At 54.0% G+C, this 27,738-nt stretch overlaps 1 protein-coding gene across 1 annotated transcript in view; it reads right to left on the bottom strand.

The window, feature by feature from the left end:
- The window catches only part of LOC140404258 (stereocilin), a 131,475-nt gene extending 118,305 nt beyond the window's left edge, over nucleotides 1-13,170 (bottom strand). Inside the window, exon 1 of the mRNA XM_072492590.1 lies at nucleotides 12,099-13,170. Coding sequence (XP_072348691.1) covers nucleotides 12,099-13,140 — 1,042 coding nt within the window. The 5' untranslated portion in view covers nucleotides 13,141-13,170. The remainder of the gene's footprint in view (nucleotides 1-12,098) is intronic.
- Nucleotides 13,171-27,738: the final 14,568 nt, after the last annotated feature.

Raw genomic sequence — 27,738 nt, 5'->3', positions numbered from 1 at the left:
TGCACAGCAGCATGTTTTAATATTTTATCATTTAAATAATAATCCCTTTTGCTGTTATTCCTACCAAAATGGATAACCTCACATTTGTCAACATTGTATTCCATCTGCCAGACCCTAGCCCATTCACTTAGCTTATCCAAATCCCTCTGCAGACTTCCAGTATCCTCTGCACTTTTTGCTTTACCACTCATCTTAGTGTCGTCTGCAAACTTGGACACATTGCCCTTGGTCCCCAACTCCAAATCATCTATGTAAATTGTGGATAATTGTGGGACCAACACTGATCCCTGAGGGATATCAATAAAATAATATTTTATTAAGGTCTTTGAAATTGTTTATAACATAAACATGGTAAAATAAACATTTCCCTCCCCAGCCCAATCTTCACACACCTCAACCATACAGCAACAATCCGCCCCCCCCCCCCCCCCCCCCCCACCCCCGGAATACTACATCTGCTGACATTTTAATTTTCCCCGAGAAAGTTGACAAACGGCTGCCACCTCCGGGTGAACCCGACCATTGACCCTCTTAAGGCGAACTTTATTTTCTTGAGACTGAGAAACCCAGACATGTCACTAACCCAGGTCTCTACACTCGGGGGCTTCGAGTCCCTCCACATTAATTAGATCAGTCTCTGGGCTATCAGGGAGGCAAAGGCCAAGACGTCGGCCTCTTCCGCCCCCTGAACTCCCGGATCTTCCTACACTCCAAAGATCGGCACCTCCGGACTCGGCACCACTCGTGTTTTTAGCACCGTGGACGTTGTCTTAGCAAAACCCTGCCAAAGCCCTCTGAGCTTCGGGCAAACCCAAAACATGTGGACATGATTTGCTGGGCTTCCCGCGCACCTCGCACACCTATCCTCAACCCAAAGAACTTATTCATCCTAGCGGCTGTCATGTGTGCCCGATGGAATACCTTAAATTGTATCAGGCTGAGCCTGGCACATGATGAGGATGTATTAACCCTGCTTAGGGCATCCGCCCACAGACCCGCCTCTATCTCTCCTCCTAGCTCGTCCTCCCACTTGCTCTTAAGCTCCTCCACCGGGGTTTCCTCCACCTCCGAAAGCTCCTGGTAAATATCTGAAACCTTCCCCTCTCCCACCCAGGTACTGGAGACTACTCTATCCTGTATCCCCCGTGGCAGCAGCGGTGGAAAGGCAGGCACCTGTTTTCTCAGGAAGTCTCACACCTGCAAATACCTAAAACCATTCCCTTCTGGCAATTTAAATTTATCCTCCAAAGCTTTCAAGCTGGGGAAGCTCCCGTCTATAAATAGATCCCCATCCTTCTAATTCCTGCCCTCTGCCAACTCCGGAACCCGCCATCTAGCCTACCCGGTACAAACCTGTGGTTATTATAAATCGGGGTCCAAATCGATGCTCCCTCTCTTACATCTCCTCCACTGCCCTCAGATCCTCAGAGCCGCCACTACCACCGGACGTGCGGAGTATCGGGCCGGCGAGAACGGCAGAGGTGCCGTTACCAATGCTCCCAGACTGGTGTCTTTACATGACGCCGCCTCCATCCGCTCCCACGCCGACCCCGCCCCCACTACCCACTTCCTGATCATGGCTGTATTAGCCGCCCAGCAGTAATTGCAGAAGTTCGGCGTCGCCAACCCACCCTCCCCCCGACTGCGCTCCAGCAACACTTTCTTCACTCTCGGGGTTTTACCCGCCCACACAAAGCCCGAAATAATCTTATTCACCCGCTTGAAAAAGGCCTTAGGGATGAAGATGGGGAGGCACTGAAAGACAAACAGAAACCTGGGGAGGACCGTCATTTTCACGGTCTGTACCCTCCCGCCAGTGACAACGGGAGCATGTCCCATCTCTTAAAGTCCCCTTCCATTTGTTCTACCAACCGGGATAGGTTTAACTTGTGTAGTACCTCCCATTTCCGGGCCACCTGGATTTCCAGATATCGAAAGCTCTTCCCTACCGTTCCAAGCACAGCTCTCCCAGTCCCTTCTCCTGTCCTCTTGCCTGGATCGCAAACATCTCGCTTTTCCCCATGTTCAACTTATACCCTGAAAAATTGCCAAATCCCTCCAAGATTCGCATTACTTCCCCCATCTCCTCCAACGGGTCTGCAATGTACAAGAGCAGGTCATCTGTGTAGAGTGAGACCCGGTACTCCCCCCCCACCCCGAACCAGCCCTTTCCAGTTCCTAGAGGCTCTTAACCCCATGGCCAATGGCTCTATGGCCAGAGCAAACAGTACCGGGGAGAGGGGGCACCCTAGCCTCGTCCCTCGGTGTAGTTTAAAATATCCCGACCTCAGCCGGTTCGAACGCACACTCGCTACTGGTGCCTGATAGAGCAACCGCACCCAGTCAATAAAGCCCTCACCAAACCCAAACCTTCCCAGCGCCTCCCACAGGTAATTCCACTCCACCCAATGACAAGCCTTCTCCGCATCCATCGCTACCACCACCTCCACATCCTCTCCATCTGAGGGCATCATAATTGATTTGTTTCATAGAATTTCATAGAATTTACAGTGCAGAAGGAGGCCATTCGGCCCATCGAGTCTGCACCGGCTCTTGGAAAGAGCACCCTAGCCAAGGTCAACACCTCCACCCTATCCCCATAACCCAGTAACCCCATCCAACACTTTAAATTGTTTCCATGCTGTAAACTTCTATGATTTTATCTGGGACTAGCTTAATGGTAAAAACTGGGCGGCATGGACTGGTTGGGCCGAAGGGCCTGTTTCCATGCTGTAAACTTCTATGATTCTAATACTAAGGGCAATTTTGGACACTAAGGGCAATTTATCATGGCCAATCCACCTAACCTGCGCATCTTTGGACTGTGGGAGGAAACCGGAGCACCCGGAGGAAACCCACGCACACACGGGGAGGACGTGCAGACTCCGCACAGACAGCGACCCAAGCCGGAATCGAACCTGGGACCCTGGAGCTGTGAAGCAATTGTGCTAACCACAATGCTACCGTGCTGCTCTAGGTGTAGCATAAGCGGCTTCCTTGTGGTGCACTTGACAAAGGAAGGTTCAGACGTGGAGATAACTTCAACACGTTTATTAAACTATTTACACTTCTATTACTCGGGTTCGACACTACTGCTAATCCTACAGACTGACTAACCAGTTGCTGCAATCCACGTGGTGGGAGTGATATTGAATCAACCCTGTGTCTGTTCTCACTGACTGTCTCCACTGGAAAGAGGCAGATCATGTGTGTGGTGTCCTTTATATATGGGTTGGTGTAATGCCCCCCTGTGGTCGTGTCACCTCTGTGTGTATCGTGAATGTCCATTGGTCGTGTCCTATCTAACTGATCTATTGATTGAGTGTGTGTGTGTGTGATGTCTCTGGCGCCCCCTTTAGTGTCTAGCTAGCCTACATGTATTTACATTACCCCCCGTGTACCCACAGTGATGCACATCACCACATCCCCCCTTTTTTATATGTTACATACTTTCTGTACATTTTAAGAAAATTGAACAAAAAACAGGTAGATAAGTTAAGGTATATACAAGTCATGGGAACAGTGATTAAACAACAAGTCCAAATCATTCATGTGAGTCCATAAACCATCAATCATCATGGGCAAATGTCTCTCTTGGTTATGAACACCATCAACGTCCCTGTGCCACAGGAACCAAGAAGTGGTCAAATCACTTCGCTGTCTGATTTGGAGTCCCTTTCTTTTTTCGATATTTGTGATGGTGCTGTCGGATGGCATCTTGTAGCTGATAAGGTGTTGACGTTGAAGAGGTACCATCAACAGTATCATTCGAGGTCATGGATGTGCCATATGTTGAAGTTGGATAAGACTGTACATACTGGTTCTGGCCACGTGCAGTGCTGGAAGGGTGATCCTGCTGAGAAGCATTGAAGCTTGTCGAATTGGAAACAAAATTGCTGCTCGCATAAATACCTGGTGATGGTGTGAAACTAGAACCTTGCATCTGATAGGAATATGCTGTCTGGCCAGGCTGGGGTGCAGCAAATCCTGGGCTGTAACTAAGGCATCCAGTCTGTAGTGCAGACTGCGCTTGCGGTAGTCCTCCTTCGGTCTTGATTCCATTAGTGGGCAATCCGTAGTGCTGGCCTGTTTGAGAATATGCTGCATAGACTGCTGGCTGCCGCAGGCCTGAATACTGGGTTTGTCCAGCATGAGCTGTCATTGGCTGCAGTGCTGGTGTGGAAAAAATGTGTGGATATAGCTGTGGTGAATATTGGTGTATTCCTCTTGGACTGTCGCTGCCGCTTGTTATTGCTGACCCAGTGTGATTGTCACGTGATCCATCTCCTGTCGTTGTGGCATCTGCTGTCACCCTGAGCGTGCCATCACTGAGGTTGTGGCACTCCCTGTCTGGAGTAAAGTCCGGCTTACATGAATCAGAGTCGGCGTTTGGTTGCTCCCCAACTGGAGTCCGGTCTGTTTTAACTGAGTCAGTGTTGGTTTGTTGATGCTCCCCATCCGGAGTCTTAGCAGGTTCACTGGAGTCAGCTGAGATTTCTTGAAGCTGCATGTCTGGAGTCGGAACATGCAGAAATGCATTGACTTGTGGAGAGGTTCGAGCGAATGAGGGTGGAAGTATCATGGTGTCACCGGAGTCACCAGTGGTCTCACAGTGATCGTCGAGTGCCTCTGTACGCACTAGCTGAGGACTGTCACTTTGCACATCTTGCATGGAAGGTGGGATGCTGTCGTCACTCGACTCACATACCGTGGGTAGATCCTCAGTAGCTGCTTGTTGTTCACTTGGGTTAGGTAAATTGTCAGAGTCTTCATCTGGTGGTGCAAACAATGTGGGTGGACTGTCATTGTCTTGCTGGTGTCCTTCATTTGGGCTTGGACTGTTATCGTCGCTTTGTTCTTCACTGTAGCATGATAGACCGTCATGGTCGTCCTGCTGTGCAGTGGAGCGTGGTAGACTGTCATAGTCTTCTTGCTGTTTACGTGAGCATGGCAGACTTGCATCGTCTGCCGCTAGTTGGTCAGAGGAGGTTGCTAGACCCTCATGGTCTCGATGCTGCAAGGCCTGTGCGTCGGAGTCTTGCGTTGCTTCTATCGTGGAGGCTGTCCATGAGCTCGCTGCGGAGGCTTGTGACACTGGAGTCACATCTTGTTCATGCAAGGACTGCGGTGTGGAGTCTTACATGTCTTCTTTCGTAGAGTCGGGAACCCTGAGAGGTGCGTGGACCACGCTCTGTATGGCAGCAGGCTGCTCTCTTTGGGCTTGTACCGCTCACTGTCTCTTGGTGTCAGGCCACAGCATAATCCTGCACTCACGAGTCGGGATGTCATATCTGCTCGACTGAAGATCCTCAAATCCGAAGAACTCGTCGCCGGGTCGTCAATGTGCAACACGTTTAGTTGCTGTTCGGATTTGGTACTGGGGTAGCCTCCCAAGGTGAAAGCTTCGTCTGAGTCGTTGTCTTCCAAGACCCATCTCATCACTGTTTGCGTCGGAGCTGGCATTGGGCTCGCGAGGTCCAGAAAAAATGTAATGGTTGGTTTCGAAGTATTCAAGGTCGGAATCATCGGTTTGGGTGTAGGTAACTGCTTGTTGCAGGGTTCCTCGGAGGTTAATTTCATTTCCTGGTTCAATTTGAGGCATTGTGCTGTCATTCCAGGTGAAAGAAGGTTGTTTTACGGCTTTAAAAGATTTGTTCTTTGATTTGGGATGTTTCCCCTTTAAATGGGCGTGGTCCGGGGCCTCTGACGTCATGACGCGTGTGACAGCATACGTAGGAAGCGCTTGCGCATGCGCAAATCGCTGTTCCTGTACCGGGGCCGTTTTTGTGTTTGCGCATGAGCGGCGTCTCGCGCATGCGCAAACGGACCTTCCCGTTCTACAAAGAACAAAAAAAAGTACAGCACAGAAACAGGCCCTTTGTTTCTCCTGTGCACTTCTCACGCAACTGCGCAAGTGCCGTCCCTTTAGAAAGATGGCCGCCGATCAAAATTGTTCGCTGCTCCGGGATCTCGGCCTCGAGGTGAGTACTGGCGCTTCTCTTACCTTTTCTTGCTGGTTGGAGCGTGTTTTCCTCACAGTATTTGCCGAATTTGTCCAGGACTGTCTGGAAGTCGCTCCTGTTTTGCCCTTTGGAGAACTTGAATTTTTTAAAGATTTCTTCTGCTCTGGCACCGGCGATGGTGAGGAGAAGCTCTGTCTTTTCAGCATCGGCCACGTCTTGTAGGTCGGCTGCCACCAGGAAGATTTCAAACTTTTGCCGGAATACCCGCCAGTTTTCACGGAGATTGCCGTGGCACTGGAGCTGCTGCGGAACCCGGATCTCGAACATCTTGCCTGGGTATCATTGCTGGTTGTCACTGTACGCTGAGGTATGGCTATATGGATTGAAACACTGCTGGTACCATGATTTGTTATGCTCTAGGTGTAACATAAGCGGTTCCTTGTGGTGCAGGAAGGTTTAGACGTGGAGATAACTTCAACACATTTATTAAACAATTTACACTTCTAATACTCGGGTTCGACACTCCTGCTAATCCTACTATAGCTACCCAGACTGACTAACCAGTTGTTGCAATCCACGTGGTGGGTGTAATATTGAATCAATCCCGTGTCTGTCCTCACTGACTGTCTCCACTGGAAAGAGGCAGATCATGTGTGTGGTGTCCTTTATATATGGGTTGGTGTAATGCCCTCCTGTGGTCGTGTCACCTCTGTGTGTATCGTGAATGTCCATTGGTCATGTCCTATCTAACTGATCTATTGGTTGAGTGTGTGTGTGTGATGTCTCTGGTGCTCCCTCTAGTGTCTAGCTAGTCTACATGTATTTACATTAACCCCCCGTGTACCCACAGTGATGCACATCACCACAATAATAACGTTTAGAAGCCTTTGAACATTGGCCTTGAGTTGCCTGCCCTTAAGAAAATCCCGTCTGGTCTTCCCCTATCACCCCGGGACACAGTCCTCTATCCTTGTGGCCAGTACCTTAGCCAGCGGTTTGGCATCCACATTCAGTGGAGAAATCGGCCTGTATGACCCACATTGCTCTGGATCCTTCTCCCATTTCAGGATCAATGAAATCGAGGCCTGCGACATTGTTGGGGGGAGGACTCCCTTCTCTCTTGCTTCGTTAAATGTCCTCACCAGCAGAGGGCTCAATATCTCTGAAAACATCTTCTAGAATTCCACTGGGTAGCCGTCATGCCCTGGGGCCTTGCCCGGCTGCCTGTCCTCCAGCCCCTTGATTATTTCCTCAATTTCCAAGGGGAACCCTGCCCCTCCACCAGGTCCTCCTCCACCCTCGAGAACCTCAACTGATCCAGAAATTGCCTCATCCCCTCCACCCCAGCCGGGGGTTCCGACTCATATAATTTACTGTAAAAGTCCTTAAACACCTCGTTCACCCCCGTTGGGTCCAGGACAGTATTACCGTCTCTATTCTTGACTTGACCTATCTCCCTGGCCGCCTCTCTTTTCCTGAGCTGGTGCGCCAACATTCTGCTTGCCTTTTCCCCGTACTCATAGATCGCCCCCCTTGCCTTCCTCAACTGCTCCACTGCTTTCCCTATGGTCAACAGCCCAAACTCCACCTGTAACTTCCGCCGCTCCCTCAGTAGCCCCGCTTCCGGGGCCTCCGAGTATCTCCTGTCCACCTGGAGTATCTCCTCCACTAATCTATCCCTCTCAGTCCATTCCACCTTTTCTCTGTGGGCCCGCATCGAGATTAATTCCCTTCTGACTACTGTCTTCAAAGCTTCCCAAACCGTCGCTGCAGAGACCTCCCCCGTATCATTTGTTTCCAGGTAGTTCTGGATGGACTTGTTAACCCGCCCACAGATCGCATTGTCTGCTAGCAACCCCACATCCAGTCTCCACAGCGGGCGTTGCCCTCTTTCCACACTAACCCGTAGATCCACCCAGTGCGGGGCATGATCCGACACTGCGATTGCCGAGTACTCAGTATCCACCACCTTCGGTATTAGCGCCCTGCTCAGAACAAAAAAGTCGATGCGAGAGTATACCTTGTGGATGTGTGAAAAAAAGGAAAACTCCTTCATCCTCGGCCGTGCAAACCTCCATGGGTCTACTCCCCCCATCTGTTCCATAAAACCCTTCAATTCCTTTGCCGCAGCCGGCCTCCTCCCTGTCCTGGATTTTGACCGGTCCAATTCCGGATCAATGACTGTGTTGAAGTCCCCTCCCATGATCAGGTTATGTGACTCTAAGTCTGGGATCTTACCAACACCCGCCTCATAAATTCCACGTCGTCCCAATTCGGAGCATATATGTTCACAAGTACCACCCGCTCCCCCTCCAGCTTCCCACTCACCATTATGTACCTACCCCCCTGGTCTGACACGATTCTCCCTGCCTCAAATACCACTCGTTTGCTGATCAAGATCGCTACCCCCCTGGTCTTTGAGTCCAACCCAGAGTGGAACACTTGGCTAACCCACCCCTTCCTCAATCTCGTCTGGTCTGTAACCTTTAGGTGTGTCTCTTGTAGCATTGCCACGTCCACCTTCAGTTCCCTCAAATGCGCGAACACGCAAGCCCCCCCCGCGCCGACTAGCCATCACCCTTTTTAGGCCAGCCTCGAGCTCGCGCCCTCCGCTTCCTCGAGTCCCCACTCGGGCTGTCGCCGTTCCCGACCTCCCATTTGTCCCCTAGTAACAGTTCCTCCCCTGTCAGCAAAGCAGCTCTCTCCCCCTTCCCCCCCCCCTACCCCCCCAGCAACAGGACTAGAAACCCAATCCCCCAAGTCAAGCTCCAGCTTAACACCTGCTCATCCCCCACTGCGCTTCGAGAGTCAGCTGACCCATGCTGACTCGATAGCTCCCGCCCAGGCACCAAGCAGTCTGTCTCCCTATTGTACTCTCCTCTCTCCCCCCCCATGAATAAACATTTTAAAAGCATCACATTCCCCAGTAAACAAACAATAGAAAAAATAGTGAAGAAATAGTCACTTTAGAAAAATAGTCACCCAAAAAGCAGAACTAAATTCAAAGCCCGTCCCCCCCCTAACAAGGTCTCTGCAAGACAGATCAACCGTTAACCACCCACACAGCCCATTATTTCACATAGAGCTACTTAAATTTATACAATCCAGCACCACAAATCGCTGCCACAGTACTTCTCCAAGGCTTAAGTGTCTTTTAATTCACCTTCAGGTTCATTTCTTTAATAAAGGTCCATACTTTGTCTGGTGTTTCCAAGTAGAAAGTCCCGTTCCTCATGTGTGACCCACAGGTGGGCTGGGTACAGCATCCCAAACTTCACCCTCTTCTTAAAGAAAGTTGTTTTTGCCCGATTGAACCCAGCCTCTTGGCCAAATCCGCTCCCAGGTCCTGATAAATGCGCAGCTCACAGTTCTCCCACTTGCTGCTCCGTTCTTTCTTGGCCCACCGCAAAACGTGGGCCTTGTCCATGAAACTATGAAAACGTACCACCATGACCCTCGGTGGTTCGTTCACTCTGGGCTTCCTCTTGAGGGCTCTGTGCGCTCTGTCCAATTCCAGGGGCCGAGGGAACGCCCCAGCCACCATCAACTTCTCCAACATGACCGTCACATAGGCCCTCGCATCCGATCCCTCACTGCCTTCAGGGAGGCCAACAATTCTGAGATTATGCCTCCTGGACCTATTCTCCAGGTCCTCCAGCTTCTCCTGCATTCTTTTCTGGCGGTCGTTCATCATCCCCACCTTGCTTTCCAGCACGGTTATATACACCTCGTGCTCGGACAACTCTTGTTCGACCTCCTGGATCGCTCTCCCGTGGGTTTCCTGATTCTGAATCACTTGATCAATCGAAGCCTTGATCGGGTCCAGCGTGTCCTTCTTCAGCTCGGCGAAGCAATCCTCAAAAAACTTCACCAGCTGCTCCGTCGACCACTGTGCCGTCTCCCCGCGGCCCTTGCTCTCCGCCATGCTGTCCCGCGTTACCAGCTCTACTTGCGTCTCCCTTATAGGACTTTGTCTTCTCACACGGCCACATCTGGTCCAATTCTCCATACACTGGAGGGGGATTTCTCCTTACTGTCACACTCTTCCCTGATTTATCCCATAAAATCCGGAAAAAAACGGATGGGGGGGGGGGGGGAAAGGTCCACAAGTCTGTTACAGGCGGGAACTATCAAATGTGTGACCTACCCCTCCATGGCCGCCACCGGACGTCGCTTCCCCCCAAAACTAACCTAAACACTCCTCAGGTACCAGGGACGCGATTCTCTGACCCCCCACCGGGTCGGAGAATCGCCGGGGGCTGGCGTGAATCCCGCCCCCGCCGGTTGCCGAATTCTCCGGCACCGGATATTCGGCGGGGGCAGGAATCGCGCCGCCCCGGTTGGCGGGCCCCCCCCCCCCGGCGATTCTCCGGCCCGAATGGGCCGAAGTCCCGCCGCTGTCCGCCCACGCCAGCCGCCGTGGATTGAACCACCTTTGGGACGGCGGGACACGGCGGCGCGGGCGGGCTCCGGGGTCCTGGGGGGGGGGGGGGGGGCGCCGGGCGATCTGGCCCCGGGGGGGGGGGGGTGCCCCCACAGTGGCCTGGCCCGCGATCGGGGCCCACCGATCCGCGGGCGGGCCTGTGCTGTGGGGGCACTCTTTTCCTTCCCCCCCCACGGTCTTCACCATGGCGGAGGCGGAAGAGACTCCCTCCACTGCGCATGCGCGGGGATGCCGTGAGCGGCCGCTAACGCTCACGCACATGCGCCGCCCGGCAAAGTCATTTCCGCGCCAGCTGGCGGGGCACCAAAGGCCTTTCCCGCCAGCTGGAGGGGCAGAAATCAGTCCGGCACGGGCCTAGCCCCTTAAGGTTGGGGCTCGGACCCCCAAGATGCGGAGGATTCCGCACCTTTGGGGCGGTGCGATGCCCGACTGATTTGCGCCGTCTTTGGCGCCGGTCGGCGGACATCGCGCCGATACCGGAGAATCTCGCCCCAGGTATATCCAAATAAGCCAAAGAATTTAAAGATACAGGCGGTAAAAACCGAATGATAAGATCGGGCCGGCCGAGACAGCTTTGTGTAAGATGGTGACCAGGCTCCCTCACACAACCCTGAGTGAAATTCTTGTCTGGCTCTGGGACTGAAAATTTGTTTGGCAGAGTCACTGGGTCCTCCCTCGAGACACCATCCGTCTCGCTGCTGATTCTCACACTAACACGCTCAGTGACATCGGGACAGCCCCCTCGCACCCACAGCGACTGGGTCGATACGCTGGCGTCCAAGTTGACTGCGGCGATTAAGGAGAGTGTGTCGCTACGGGTGAAAGTCGCTGACTTGAAAAACGGGTCAGGACGACAAAACCCTTGCATTGTTGGCCGGCTAGAGGGAACCGAGGGCTAAACCAAGTTTAGGGTTTTATTTCCGGTTTTATTCAGTTAAAGGTTTATTCTCACACCGTTCCTCAACCTCACTTTGAGATCCGGGCTCCCTTTAAAAATGGCGCCACTATCTTGGAGGGGTCAGTCTTTCCACCGTCTTCAGTTCCCCACTGCAGAAAAAAATTCAAATCCTGGGATTCACCGATGAGAAACTCCCCAAGCTCCAAACAAATGACGAAGTGTGGGTGGACTAAGTTGGGCAGCACGGTAGCACAAGTGGTTAGCACTGTGGCTTCACAGCGCCAGGGTCCCAGGTTCGATCCCCGCTGGGTCACTGTCTGTGCGGAATCTGCACATCCTCCCCGTGTCTGCGTGGGTTTCCTCCCGGGTGCTCCGGTTTCCTCCCACAGTCCAAAGACGTGCAGGGTAGGTGGATTGGCCACGCTAAATTGTCCTTAGTGACCAAAAAGGTTAGGAGGGGTTATTGGGTTACGGGGCTAGGGTGGAAGTGAGGGCTTAAGTGGGTCGGTGCAGACTCGATGGGCCGAATGGCCTCCTGTGTGTTCTATGTTATGAATGCGGATCTGGATCGCACCCAAACGCCTGTGTGAATCACCCCACCAAACACGGCACTGTCATTGTTTGGGGAGAATCGCGCCCAGAACGTTTTGGAAAAGGGAGATATATTTTGGCAGAAGAGGCTATTTAAAGAGGGAACTGGATCAAAGAGCAGAGAAGGGATTGAGGAAGAGTAACGTAATGCGACAGTCCGTGTATTCTACAGCAACGTAACCTCTGCTGAAACGTCACTTACCGACCGCACATTTCCCGTCTTGGTCCGGCTGAGGGATTCCAATCACAGACGTCACCTCATTCGCCAGGGAGCCTGTCATCTGTGACACTTTCCTCTTAAAGTTGGTGTAGACGGACGTCCCGACCTTCCGGATGATGTTCTGCTTGAGCTCTTCCAGGCCATCCCACAATATCTCCTCGCCCCATGTGGTTTGCGATCGACTTGCTGACGGCCCCCCGTCCGATCCACTCCTCCTGACACCGGGTTTGGAAAGGATGTGAAGCAAATTCTGCACGGCATCGGTGCTCTTTGCTGGGCCCGAACCCGTCGGGGCAGGATTCCGACCACTCTCGGACTCTGGAGATCTGTTCCAGGGCCGGAGCCTTTCAGTCCGAGAAGGCGGGCCATGGGACTGAAGGTTGACGGCTGACTTCCAGTCTCTGAGGTCAAATAGTTTGCCTAGACTTTCAAGCCAATCTACATTGATGGCACAATCCCTCTGCTCCATTAGGGAGCAGATTAATTCCTGAATACCGGCCCTGGCTTGTTCATAAGTCCCACTCAATAGTGTTTGGGTCACCATCTCAATCAGACCAACGATGGCCTCCCAGTTCTGCTTCTGCCAAAACCAACGAAAAAGCTGGTGCTGCGTGAAAAAGTCCAAGATACTTTGCAGAAGTTCGATTAGACTGCCCAGGTTCCTGCTGGCCCTCAAAGACACAAAGAGGTCCTTCAGTTCCACTGTGGCCCTGGGTGGGGGGTTGACGTCCATCCCTCCTGCATCGAGAACGGTCAACGTCAAGCTTTCCTCTGCCAGGCCCTGAAGGTCATTGTTCTGTAAGTATAAGGAGATATTGTAGAGGAACGCAGACAGTCTCTTACTGTCCAGCCTACGCTCGGTAAGGAAGGGCGGCAGACGTCTTTGTGGTAAAATGCTCAAGGTTCTGATTCCTCCCATCAGGCTGGAGATGATGGAACGGATGCTTGGAGGTCCTTTGGTGCCAGACCTGGCTTCGAGAGGGGCCACTTCCTTCCTTCCTTCTGTGCCGCCTCCATCCAACATGTGCGCGACATCTTTCAACACTTCCAGGTACAGGTCAATCTTGTTACCTGTAAGATTAAATTCAATATTCAGATTCGGGCACTTAGTGAGTGACAAGGGTGAGCACATCAACGCTGCTTTCATCCCTCTGTTGTCTATTCTCCATTTGACAAAGGAGCCCATTGTTCAAAGGACAACACTCAATACTCAGATCATGTTCTTCCCATTCCAGTTTTATCAGCCAGCCGCTGGACATGCTGACCACCGTTCGATAAGCCACCCAATTCTGCTCACAAACCTCAGCGATAATCGTCATTGGGCAAATTGACCTTGGGAGGGATCGGAGTCCAGCCTGACACCCACTCACCCCCACACACCACACTGACACCCACACCACACTGACACCCACACCACACTGACACACACACCACACTGATACACACACCACACTGACACACACACCACACTGACACACACACCACACTGACACACACTCACCACACTGACACCCACTCACCCCCACACACCACACTGACACACACACCCACTCACCCCCACACACCACACTGACACCCACACCACACTGACACCCACTCACCCCCACACACCACACTGACACCCACTCACCACACTGACACCCACTCACCCCCACACACCACACTGACACCCACTCACCCCCACACACCACACTGACACCCACACCACACTGACACCCACTCACCCCCACACACCACACTGACACCCACTCACCACACTGACACCCACTCACCCCCACACACCACACTGACACACACACCACACTGACACCCACTCACCACACTGACACCCACACACCACACCGACACACACACCACACTGACACCCACACCACACTGACACCCACTCACCACACTGACACCCACACACCACACCGACACACACACCACACTGACACCCACACCACACTGACACCCACTCACCACACTGACACCCACACACCACACTGACACACACACCACACTGACACCCACTCACCACACTGACACCCACACACCACACCGACACACACACCACACCGACACACACACCACACTGACACACACACCACACTGACACACACACCACACTGACACCCACACACCACACTGACACACACACCACACTGACACCCACACACCACACTGACACACACACCACACTGACACCCACACACCACACTGACACACACACCACACTGACACCCACTCACCCCCACACACCACACTGACACCCACACACCACACTGACACCCACTCACCACACTGACACCCACACACCACACCGACACACACACCACACTGACACCCACACCACACTGACACCCACTCACCACACTGACACCCACACACCACACCGACACACACACCACACTGACACACACACCACACTGACACACACACCACACTGACACCCACACACCACACCGACACACACACCACACTGACACCCACACACCACACTGACACACACACCACACTGACACACACACCACACTGACACCCACACCACACAGACACCCACACAACACACTGACACCCACACAACACACTGACACACACACCACACTGACACCCACACCACACTGACACACACACCACACTGACACCCACACCACACTGACACCCACACACCCCACACACCACACTGACACCCACACCACACTGACACCCACACCACACTGACACACACACCACACTGTCACACACACCACACTGACACACACACACCACACTGACACCCACACCACACTGACACCCACACCACACTGACACACACACACCACACTGACACCCACACACTACACTGACACACACACACCACACTGACACCCACACCACACTATCACACACACCACACTGACACACACACCACACTGACACACACACCACACTGACACCTTCACACCACACTGACACCCACACACCACACTGACACCCACTCACCAAACTGACACCCACACACCACACTGACACACACACCACACTGACACCCACACACCACACTGACACCCACACCACACTGACACCCACACACCACACTGACACCCACACACCACACTGACACCCACTCACCAAACTGACACCCACACACCACACTGACACACACACCACACTGACACCCACACACCACACTGACACCCACACACCACACTGACACCCACTCACCAAACTGACACCCACACACCACACTGACACACACACCACACTGACACCCACACACCACACTGACACCCACACCACACTGACACCCACACACCACACTGACACCCACACCACACTGACACCCACACACCACACTGACACACACACCACACTGACACACACACCACACTGACACACACTCACCACACTGACACCCACACACCACACTGACACACCCACACCACACTGACACCCACACACCACACTGACACACACTCACCACACTGACACACACTCACCACACTGACACACCCACACCACACTGACACCCACACACCACACTGACACACACACCACACTGACACACACACCACACTGACACACACACCACACTGACACACACACCACACTGACACACACACCACACTGAAACCCACACACCACACTGACACACACACACCACACTGACACACCCACACCACACTGACACCCACACACCACACTGACACACACACACCACACTGACACACCCACACCACACTGACACACACACCACACTGACACACACACCACACTGACACACACACCACACTGACACACACACCACACTGAAACCCACACACCACACTGACACACACACACCACACTGACACACCCACACCACACTGACACCCACACACCACACTGACACACACACACCACACTGACACACCCACACCACACTGACACCCACACCACACTGACACCCACACACCACACTGACACACACACACCACACTGACACCCACACCACACTGACACACACACACCACACTGACACACACACCACACTGACACACACACACCACACTGACACCCACACTGACACACACACACCACACTGACACCCACACTGACACACACACACCACACTGACACACACACCACACTGACACACACACCACACTGACACACACACACCACACTGACACCCACACTGACACACACACACCACACTGACACACACACCACACTGACACACACACCACACTGACACACACACACCACACTGACACCCACACCACACTGAAACCCACACACCACACTGACACACACACCACACTGACACACACACCACACTGACACCCACACACCACACTGACACACACACCACACTGACACACACACACCACACTGACACACACACACCACACTGACACACACACCACACTGACACCCACACTGACACACACACACCACACTGACACACACACCACACTGACACCCACACACCACACTGACACACACACACCACACTGACACCCACACTGACACACACACACCACACTGACACACACACCACACTGACACACACACCACACTGACACACACACCACACTGACACACACACACCACACTGACACCCACACACCACACTGACACCCACACTGACACACACACACCACACTGACACACACACCACACTGACACACACACCACACTGACACACACACACCACACTGACACCCACACACCACACTGACACCCACACACCACACCGACACACACACCACACTGACACCCACACTGACACACACACACCACACTGACACACACACCACACTGACACCCACACACCACACTGACACACACACACCACACTGACACCCACACTGACACACACACACCACACTGACACCCACACACCACACTGACACACACACCACACTGACACCCACACACCACACCGACACACACACCACACTGACACCCACACTGACACACACACACCACACTGACACACACACCACACTGACACCCACACACCACACTGACACACACACACCACACTGACACCCACACTGACACACACACACCACACTGACACACACACACCACACTGACACCCACACTGACACACACACACCACACTGACACACACACCACACTGACACACACACCACACTGACACACACACACCACACTGACACCCACACACCACACTGACACACACACCACACTGAAACCCACACACCACACTGACACCCACACACCACACCGACACACACACCACACTGACACCCACACTGACACCCACACACCACACCGACACACACACCACACTGACACCCACACTGACACACACACACCACACTGACACACACACCACACTGACACCCACACACCACACTGACACACACACACCACACTGACACCCACACCACACTGACACCCACACACCACACTGACACACACACACCACACTGACACACACACCACACTGACACCCACACACCACACTGACACCCACACTGACACACACACCACACTGACACACACACCACACTGACACACACACCACACTGACACCCACACTGACACACACACACCACACTGACACACACACACCACACTGACACCCACACACCACACTGACACACACACACCACACTGACACCCACACTGACACACACACACCACACTGACACACACACACCACACTGACACCCACACTGACACACACACACCACACTGACACACACACACCACACTGACACCCACACTGACACACACACACCACACTAACACACACACCACACTGACACACACACACCACACTGACACACACACACCACACTGACACCCACACTGACACACACACACCACACTGACACACACACACCACACTGACACCCACACTGACACACACACACCACACTGACACCCACACACCACACTGACACACACACACCACACTGACACCCACACCACACTGACACCCACACCACACTGACACCCACACCACACTGACACACACACACCACACTGACACCCACACTGACACACACACCACACTGACACCCACACACCACACTGACACCCACACTGACACACACACCACACTGACACACACACACCACACTGACACACACACACCACACTGACACACACACACCACACTGACACACACACACCACACTGACACACACACACCACACTGACACACACACACCACACTGACACCCACACTGACACACACACCACACTGACACACACACACCACACTGACACACACACACCACACTGACACCCACACCACACTGACACCCACACCACACTGACACACACACACCACACTGACACCCACACTGACACACACACCACACTGACACACACACACCACACTGTCACACACACCACACTGACACACACACCACACTGACACTCACACACCACACTGACACCCACACTGACACACACACCACACTGACACACACACACCACACTGACACCCACACTGACACACACACACCACACTGACACACACACACCACACTGACACCCACACACCACACTGACACCCACACACCACACTGTCACACACACCACACTGTCACACACACCACACTGACACCCACACACCACACTGACACCCACACCACACTGACACCCACACCACACTGACACACACACACCACACTGACGCACACACCACACTGACAGACACACACAACACTGACACACACACCACACTGACACACACACACCACACTGACACACACACACCACACTGACACCCACTCACCACACTGACACACACACACCACACTGACACCCACACCACACTGACACACACACACAACACTGACACACACACCACACTGACACACACACACCACACTGACACACACACACCACACTGACACCCACACACCACACTGACACACACACACCACACTGACACCCACACCACACTGACACCCACACCACACTGACACCCACACACCACACTGACACACACACACCACACTGACACCCACACCACACTGACACCCACACCACACTGACACACACACCACACTGACACACACACCACACTGACACCCACACACCACACTGACACACACACACCACACTGACACCCACACCACACTGACACCCACACACCACACTGACACCCACACCACACTGACACCCACACACCACACTGACACCCACACCACACTGACACCCACACACCACACTGACACCCACACCACACTGACACACACACCACACTGACACACACACACCACACTGACACCCACACCACACTGACACCCACACCACACTGACACCCACACACCACACTGACACACACACACCACACTGACACCCACACCACACTGACACACACACCACACTGACACCCACACACCACACTGACACACACACACCACACTGACACACACACACCACACTGACACCCACTCACCACACTGACACCCACACCACACTGACACCCACACCACACTGACACCCACACCACACTGACACACACACCACACTGACACCCACACACCACACTGACACCCACACACCACACTGACACACACACACCACACTGACACCCACACACCACACTGTCACACACACCACACTGACACACACACCACACTGACACTCACACACCACACTGACACCCACACTGACACACACACACCACACTGACACACACACCACACTGACACACACACCACACTGACACACACACCACACTGACACACACACCACACTGACACCCACACACCACACTGACACACACACCACACTGACACACACACCACACTGACACCCACACACCACACTGACACACACACACCACACTGACACCCACACACCACACTGTCACACACACCACACTGACACACACACCACACTGACACTCACACACCACACTGACACCCACACACCACACTGACACACACACCACACTGACACTCACACACCACACTGACACCCACACCACACTGACACCCACACACCACACTGACACACACACCACACTGACACTCACACACCACACTGACACCCACACTGACACACACACACCACACTGACACACACACCACACTGACACACACACACCACACTGACACACACACACCACACTGACACCCACACACCACACTGTCACACACACCACACTGTCACACACACCACACTGACACACACACCACACTGACACTCACACACCACACTGACACCCACACTGACACACACACACCACACTGACACCCACACACCACACTGACACACACACCACACTGTCACACACACCACACTGACACCCACACACCACACTGTCACACACACCACACTGACGCACACACCACACTGACACCCACTCACCACACTGACACACACACACAACACTGACACACCCACACCACACTGACACCCACACCACACTGACACACACACCACACTGACACACACACCACACTGACACCCACACACCACACTGACACACACACACCACACTGACACACACACACCACACTGACACCCACTCACCACACTGACACCCACACCACACTGACACCCACACCACACTGACACACACACCACACTGACACACACACCACACTGACACCCACACACCACACTGACACACACACACCACACTGACACCCACACACCACACTGACACCCACACACCACACTGACACACACACACCACACTGACACCCACACACCACACTGACACCCACACACCACACTGACACCCACACACCACACTGACACACACACCACACTGACACACACACCACACTGACACCCACACACCACACTGACACCCACACACCACACTGACACACACACCACACTGACACCCACACACCACACTGACACACACACACCACACTGACACCCACACACCACACTGACACCCACACCACACTGACACACACACCACACTGACACACACACCACACTGACACACACACACCACACTGACACACACACCACACTGACACCCACACCACACTGACAACCACACCACACTGACACCCACACCACACTGACGCACACACCACACTGACACCCACACACCACACTGACACCCACACCACACTGACACCCACACCACACTGACACCCACACACCACACTGACACACACACCACACTGACACCCACACCACACTGACACCCACACCACACTGACACCCACACACCACACTGACACCCACACACCACACTGACACCCACATCACACTGACACCCACACCACACTGACACACACACACCACACTGACACCCACACCACACTGACACCCACTCACCACACTGACACCCACACCACACTGACACCCACACCACACTGACACACACACACCACACTGACACCCACTCACCACACTGACACACACACCACACTGACACACACACCACACTGACACACACACCACACTGACACCCACAACATACTGACACCCACACCACACTGACACACACACCACACTGACACCCACACCACACTGACACACACACACCACACTGACACCCACACCACACTGACACCCACACACCACACTGACACACACACCACACTGACACCCACACACCACACTGACACACACACAACACTGACACACACACCACACTGACACACACACCACACTGACACCCACACCACACTGACACCCACACACCACACTGACACACACACCACACTGACACACACACCACACTGACACCCACACCACACTGACACCCACACACCACACTGACACACACACCACACTGACACCCACACCACACTGACACCCACACACCACACTGACACACACACCACACTGACACCCACACACCACACTGACACCCACACACCACACTCACACCCACACACCACACTGACACCCACACCACACTGACACACACACCACACTGACACACACACCACACTGACACCCACACACCACACTGACACCCACACCACACTGACACACACACACCACACTGACACCCACACACCACACTGACACCCACACCACACTGACACACACACCACACTGACACACACACCACACTGACACCCACACACCACACTGACACCCACACCACACTGACACACACACACCACACTGACACACACACACCACACTGACACCCACACACCACACTGACACACACACCACACTGACACCCACACACCACACTGACACCCACACAGCACACTGACACACACACACCACACTGACACACACACCATACTGACACCCACACACCACACTGACACCCACACCACACTGACACACACACACCACACTGACACCCACACACCACACTGACACCCACACACCACACTGACACACACACACCACACTGACACCCACACACCACACTGACACACACACACCACACTGACACCCACACACCACACTGACACACACACCACACTGACACACACACACCACACTGACACCCACACACCACACTGACACACACACACCACACTGACACCCACACACCACACTGACACACACACACCACACTGACACCCACACACCACACTGACACACACACCACACTGACACCCACACACCACACTGACACACACACCACACTGACACCCACATCGCACTGACACCCACACCACACTGACACCCACACCACACTGACGCACACACCACACTGACACCCACACACCACACTGACACCCACACCACACTGACACCCACACCACACTGACACCCACACCACACTGACACCCACACACCACACTGACACCCACACCACACTGACACCCACACCACACTGACACACACACCACACTGACACCCACACCACACTGACACCCACTCACCACACTGACACCCACACCACACTGACACCCACACCACACTGACACACCCACACCACACTGGCACCCACTCACCACACTGACGCACACACCACACTGACACCCACACACCACACTGACACCCACACCACACTGACACCCACACCACACTGACACCCACACACCACACTGACACCCACACCACACTGACACCCACACCACACTGACACCCACACCACACTGACACCCACACACCACACTGACACCCACACACCACACTGACACCCACACCACACTGACACACACACCACACTGACACCCACACACCACACTGACGCACACACCACACTGACACCCACTCACCACACTGACACACACACACAACACTGACACCCACACACCACACTGACACCCACACACCACACTGACACCCACACCACACTGACACACACACCACACTGACACCCACACACCACACTGACACACACACCACACTGACACCCACTCACCACACTGACGCACACACCACACTGACACCCACACACCACACTGACACCCACTCACCACACTGACACCCACACCACACTGACACCCACACCACACTGACACACACACACCACACTGACACCCACACCACACTGACACCCACTCACCACACTGACACACACACCACACTGACACACACACCACACTGACACACACCACACTGACACACACACACCACACTGACACCCACACCACACTGACACACACACACCACACTGACACACACACCACACTGACACCCACACACCACACTGACACCCACACCGCACTGACACCCACACCACACTGACACCCACACACCACACTGACACACACACCACACTGACACACACACCACACTGACACCCACACACCACACTGACACACACACCACACTGACATACACACCACACTGACACCCACACACCACACTGACACCCACACCACACTGACACACACACACCACACTGACACCCACACACCACACTGACACACACACCACACTGACACCCACACACCACACTGACACACACACCACACTGACACACACACCACACTGACACCCACACCACACTGACACACACACACCACACTGACACCCACACACCACACTGACACACACACCACACTGACACCCACACCACACTGACACACACACACCACACCGACACCCACACACCACACTGACACCCACACCACACTGACACCCACACACCACACTGACACACACACCACACTGACACACACACACCACACTGACACCCACGCACCACACTGACACATACACCACCCTGACACCCATTCACCACACTGACACACACACACCACACTGACACCCACACACCACACTGACACACACACCACACTGACACCCACACTGACACACACACACCACACTGACACACACACACCACACTGACACCCACACCACACTGACACCCACACCACACTGACACCCACACCACACTGACACACACACACCACACTGACACCCACACTGACACACACACCACACTGACACCCACACACCACACTGACACCCACACTGACACACACACCACACTGACACACACACACCACACTGACACACACACACCACACTGACACACACACACCACACTGACACACACACACCACACTGACACACACACACCACACTGACACACACACACCACACTGACACCCACACTGACACACACACCACACTGACACACACACACCACACTGACACACACACACCACACTGACACCCACACCACACTGACACCCACACCACACTGACACACACACACCACACTGACACCCACACTGACACACACACCACACTGACACACACACACCACACTGTCACACACACCACACTGACACACACACCACACTGACACTCACACACCACACTGACACCCACACTGACACACACACCACACTGACACACACACACCACACTGACACCCACACTGACACACACACACCACACTGACACACACACACCACACTGACACCCACACACCACACTGACACCCACACACCACACTGTCACACACACCACACTGTCACACACACCACACTGACACCCACACACCACACTGACACCCACACCACACTGACACCCACACCACACTGACACACACACACCACACTGACGCACACACCACACTGACACACACACACAACACTGACACACACACCACACTGACACACACACACCACACTGACACACACACACCACACTGACACCCACTCACCACACTGACACACACACACCACACTGACACCCACACCACACTGACACACACACACAACACTGACACACACACCACACTGACACACACACACCACACTGACACACACACACCACACTGACACCCACACACCACACTGACACACACACACCACACTGACACCCACACCACACTGACACCCACACCACACTGACACCCACACACCACACTGACACACACACACCACACTGACACCCACACCACACTGACACCCACACCACACTGACACACACACCACACTGACACACACACCACACTGACACCCACACACCACACTGACACACACACACCACACTGACACCCACACCACACTGACACCCACACACCACACTGACACCCACACCACACTGACACCCACACACCACACTGACACCCACACCACACTGACACCCACACACCACACTGACACCCACACCACACTGACACACACACCACACTGACACACACACACCACACTGACACCCACACCACACTGACACCCACACCACACTGACACCCACACACCACACTGACACACACACACCACACTGACACCCACACCACACTGACACACACACCACACTGACACACACACACCACACTGACACACACACACCACACTGACACCCACTCACCACACTGACACCCACACCACACTGACACCCACACCACACTGACACCCACACCACACTGACACACACACCACACTGACACCCACACACCACACTGACACCCACACACCACACTGACACACACACACCACACTGACACCCACACACCACACTGTCACACACACCACACTGACACACACACCACACTGACACTCACACACCACACTGACACCCACACTGACACACACACACCACACTGACACACACACCACACTGACACACACACCACACTGACACACACACCACACTGACACACACACCACACTGACACCCACACACCACACTGACACACACACCACACTGACACACACACCACACTGACACCCACACACCACACTGACACACACACACCACACTGACACCCACACACCACACTGTCACACACACCACACTGACACACACACCACACTGACACTCACACACCACACTGACACCCACACTGACACACACACACCACACTGACACACACACACCACACTGACACACACACCACACTGACACACACACACCACACTGACACACACACACCACACTGTCACACACACCACACTGACACACACACACCACACTGACACCCACACACCACACTGACACCCACACCACACTGACACCCACACCACACTGACACACACACACCACACTGACGCACACACCACACTGACACCCACTCACCACACTGACACACACACACAACACTGACACACCCACACCACACTGACACCCACACCACACTGACACACACACCACACTGACACACACACCACACTGACACCCACACACCACACTGACACACACACACCACACTGACACACACACACCACACTGACACCCACTCACCACACTGACACCCACACCACACTGACACCCACACCACACTGACACACACACCACACTGACACACACACCACACTGACACCCACACACCACACTGACACACACACACCACACTGACACCCACACACCACACTGACACCCACACACCACACTGACACCCACACACCACACTGACACCCACACACCACACTGACACCCACACACCACACTGACACACACACCACACTGACACACACACCACACTGACACCCACACACCACACTGACACCCACACACCACACTGACACACACACCACACTGACACCCACACACCACACTGACACACACACACCACACTGACACCCACACACCACACTGACACCCACACCACACTGACACACACACCACACTGACACACACACCACACTGACACACACACACCACACTGACACACACACCACACTGACACCCACACCACACTGACAACCACACCACACTGACACCCACACCACACTGACGCACACACCACACTGACACCCACACACCACACTGACACCCACACCACACTGACACCCACACCACACTGACACCCACACACCACACTGACACACACACCACACTGACACCCACACCACACTGACACCCACACCACACTGACACCCACACACCACACTGACACCCACACACCACACTGACACCCACATCACACTGACACCCACACCACACTGACACACACACACCACACTGACACCCACACCACACTGACACCCACTCACCACACTGACACCCACACCACACTGACACCCACACCACACTGACACACACACACCACACTGACACCCACTCACCACACTGACACACACACCACACTGACACACACACCACACTGACACACACACCACACTGACACCCACAACATACTGACACCCACACCACACTGACACACACACCACACTGACACCCACACCACACTGACACACACACACCACACTGACACCCACACCACACTGACACCCACACACCACACTGACACACACACCACACTGACACCCACACACCACACTGACACACACACAACACTGACACACACACCACACTGACACAC

Source organism: Scyliorhinus torazame, chromosome 30 (assembly GCF_047496885.1).
Source record: "Scyliorhinus torazame isolate Kashiwa2021f chromosome 30, sScyTor2.1, whole genome shotgun sequence".
Taxonomy (NCBI): Eukaryota; Metazoa; Chordata; class Chondrichthyes; order Carcharhiniformes; family Scyliorhinidae; genus Scyliorhinus; species Scyliorhinus torazame.
The sequence above is the reverse complement of the archived record's forward strand: the minus strand, read 5'-3'. Positions and strand labels throughout refer to the sequence as shown.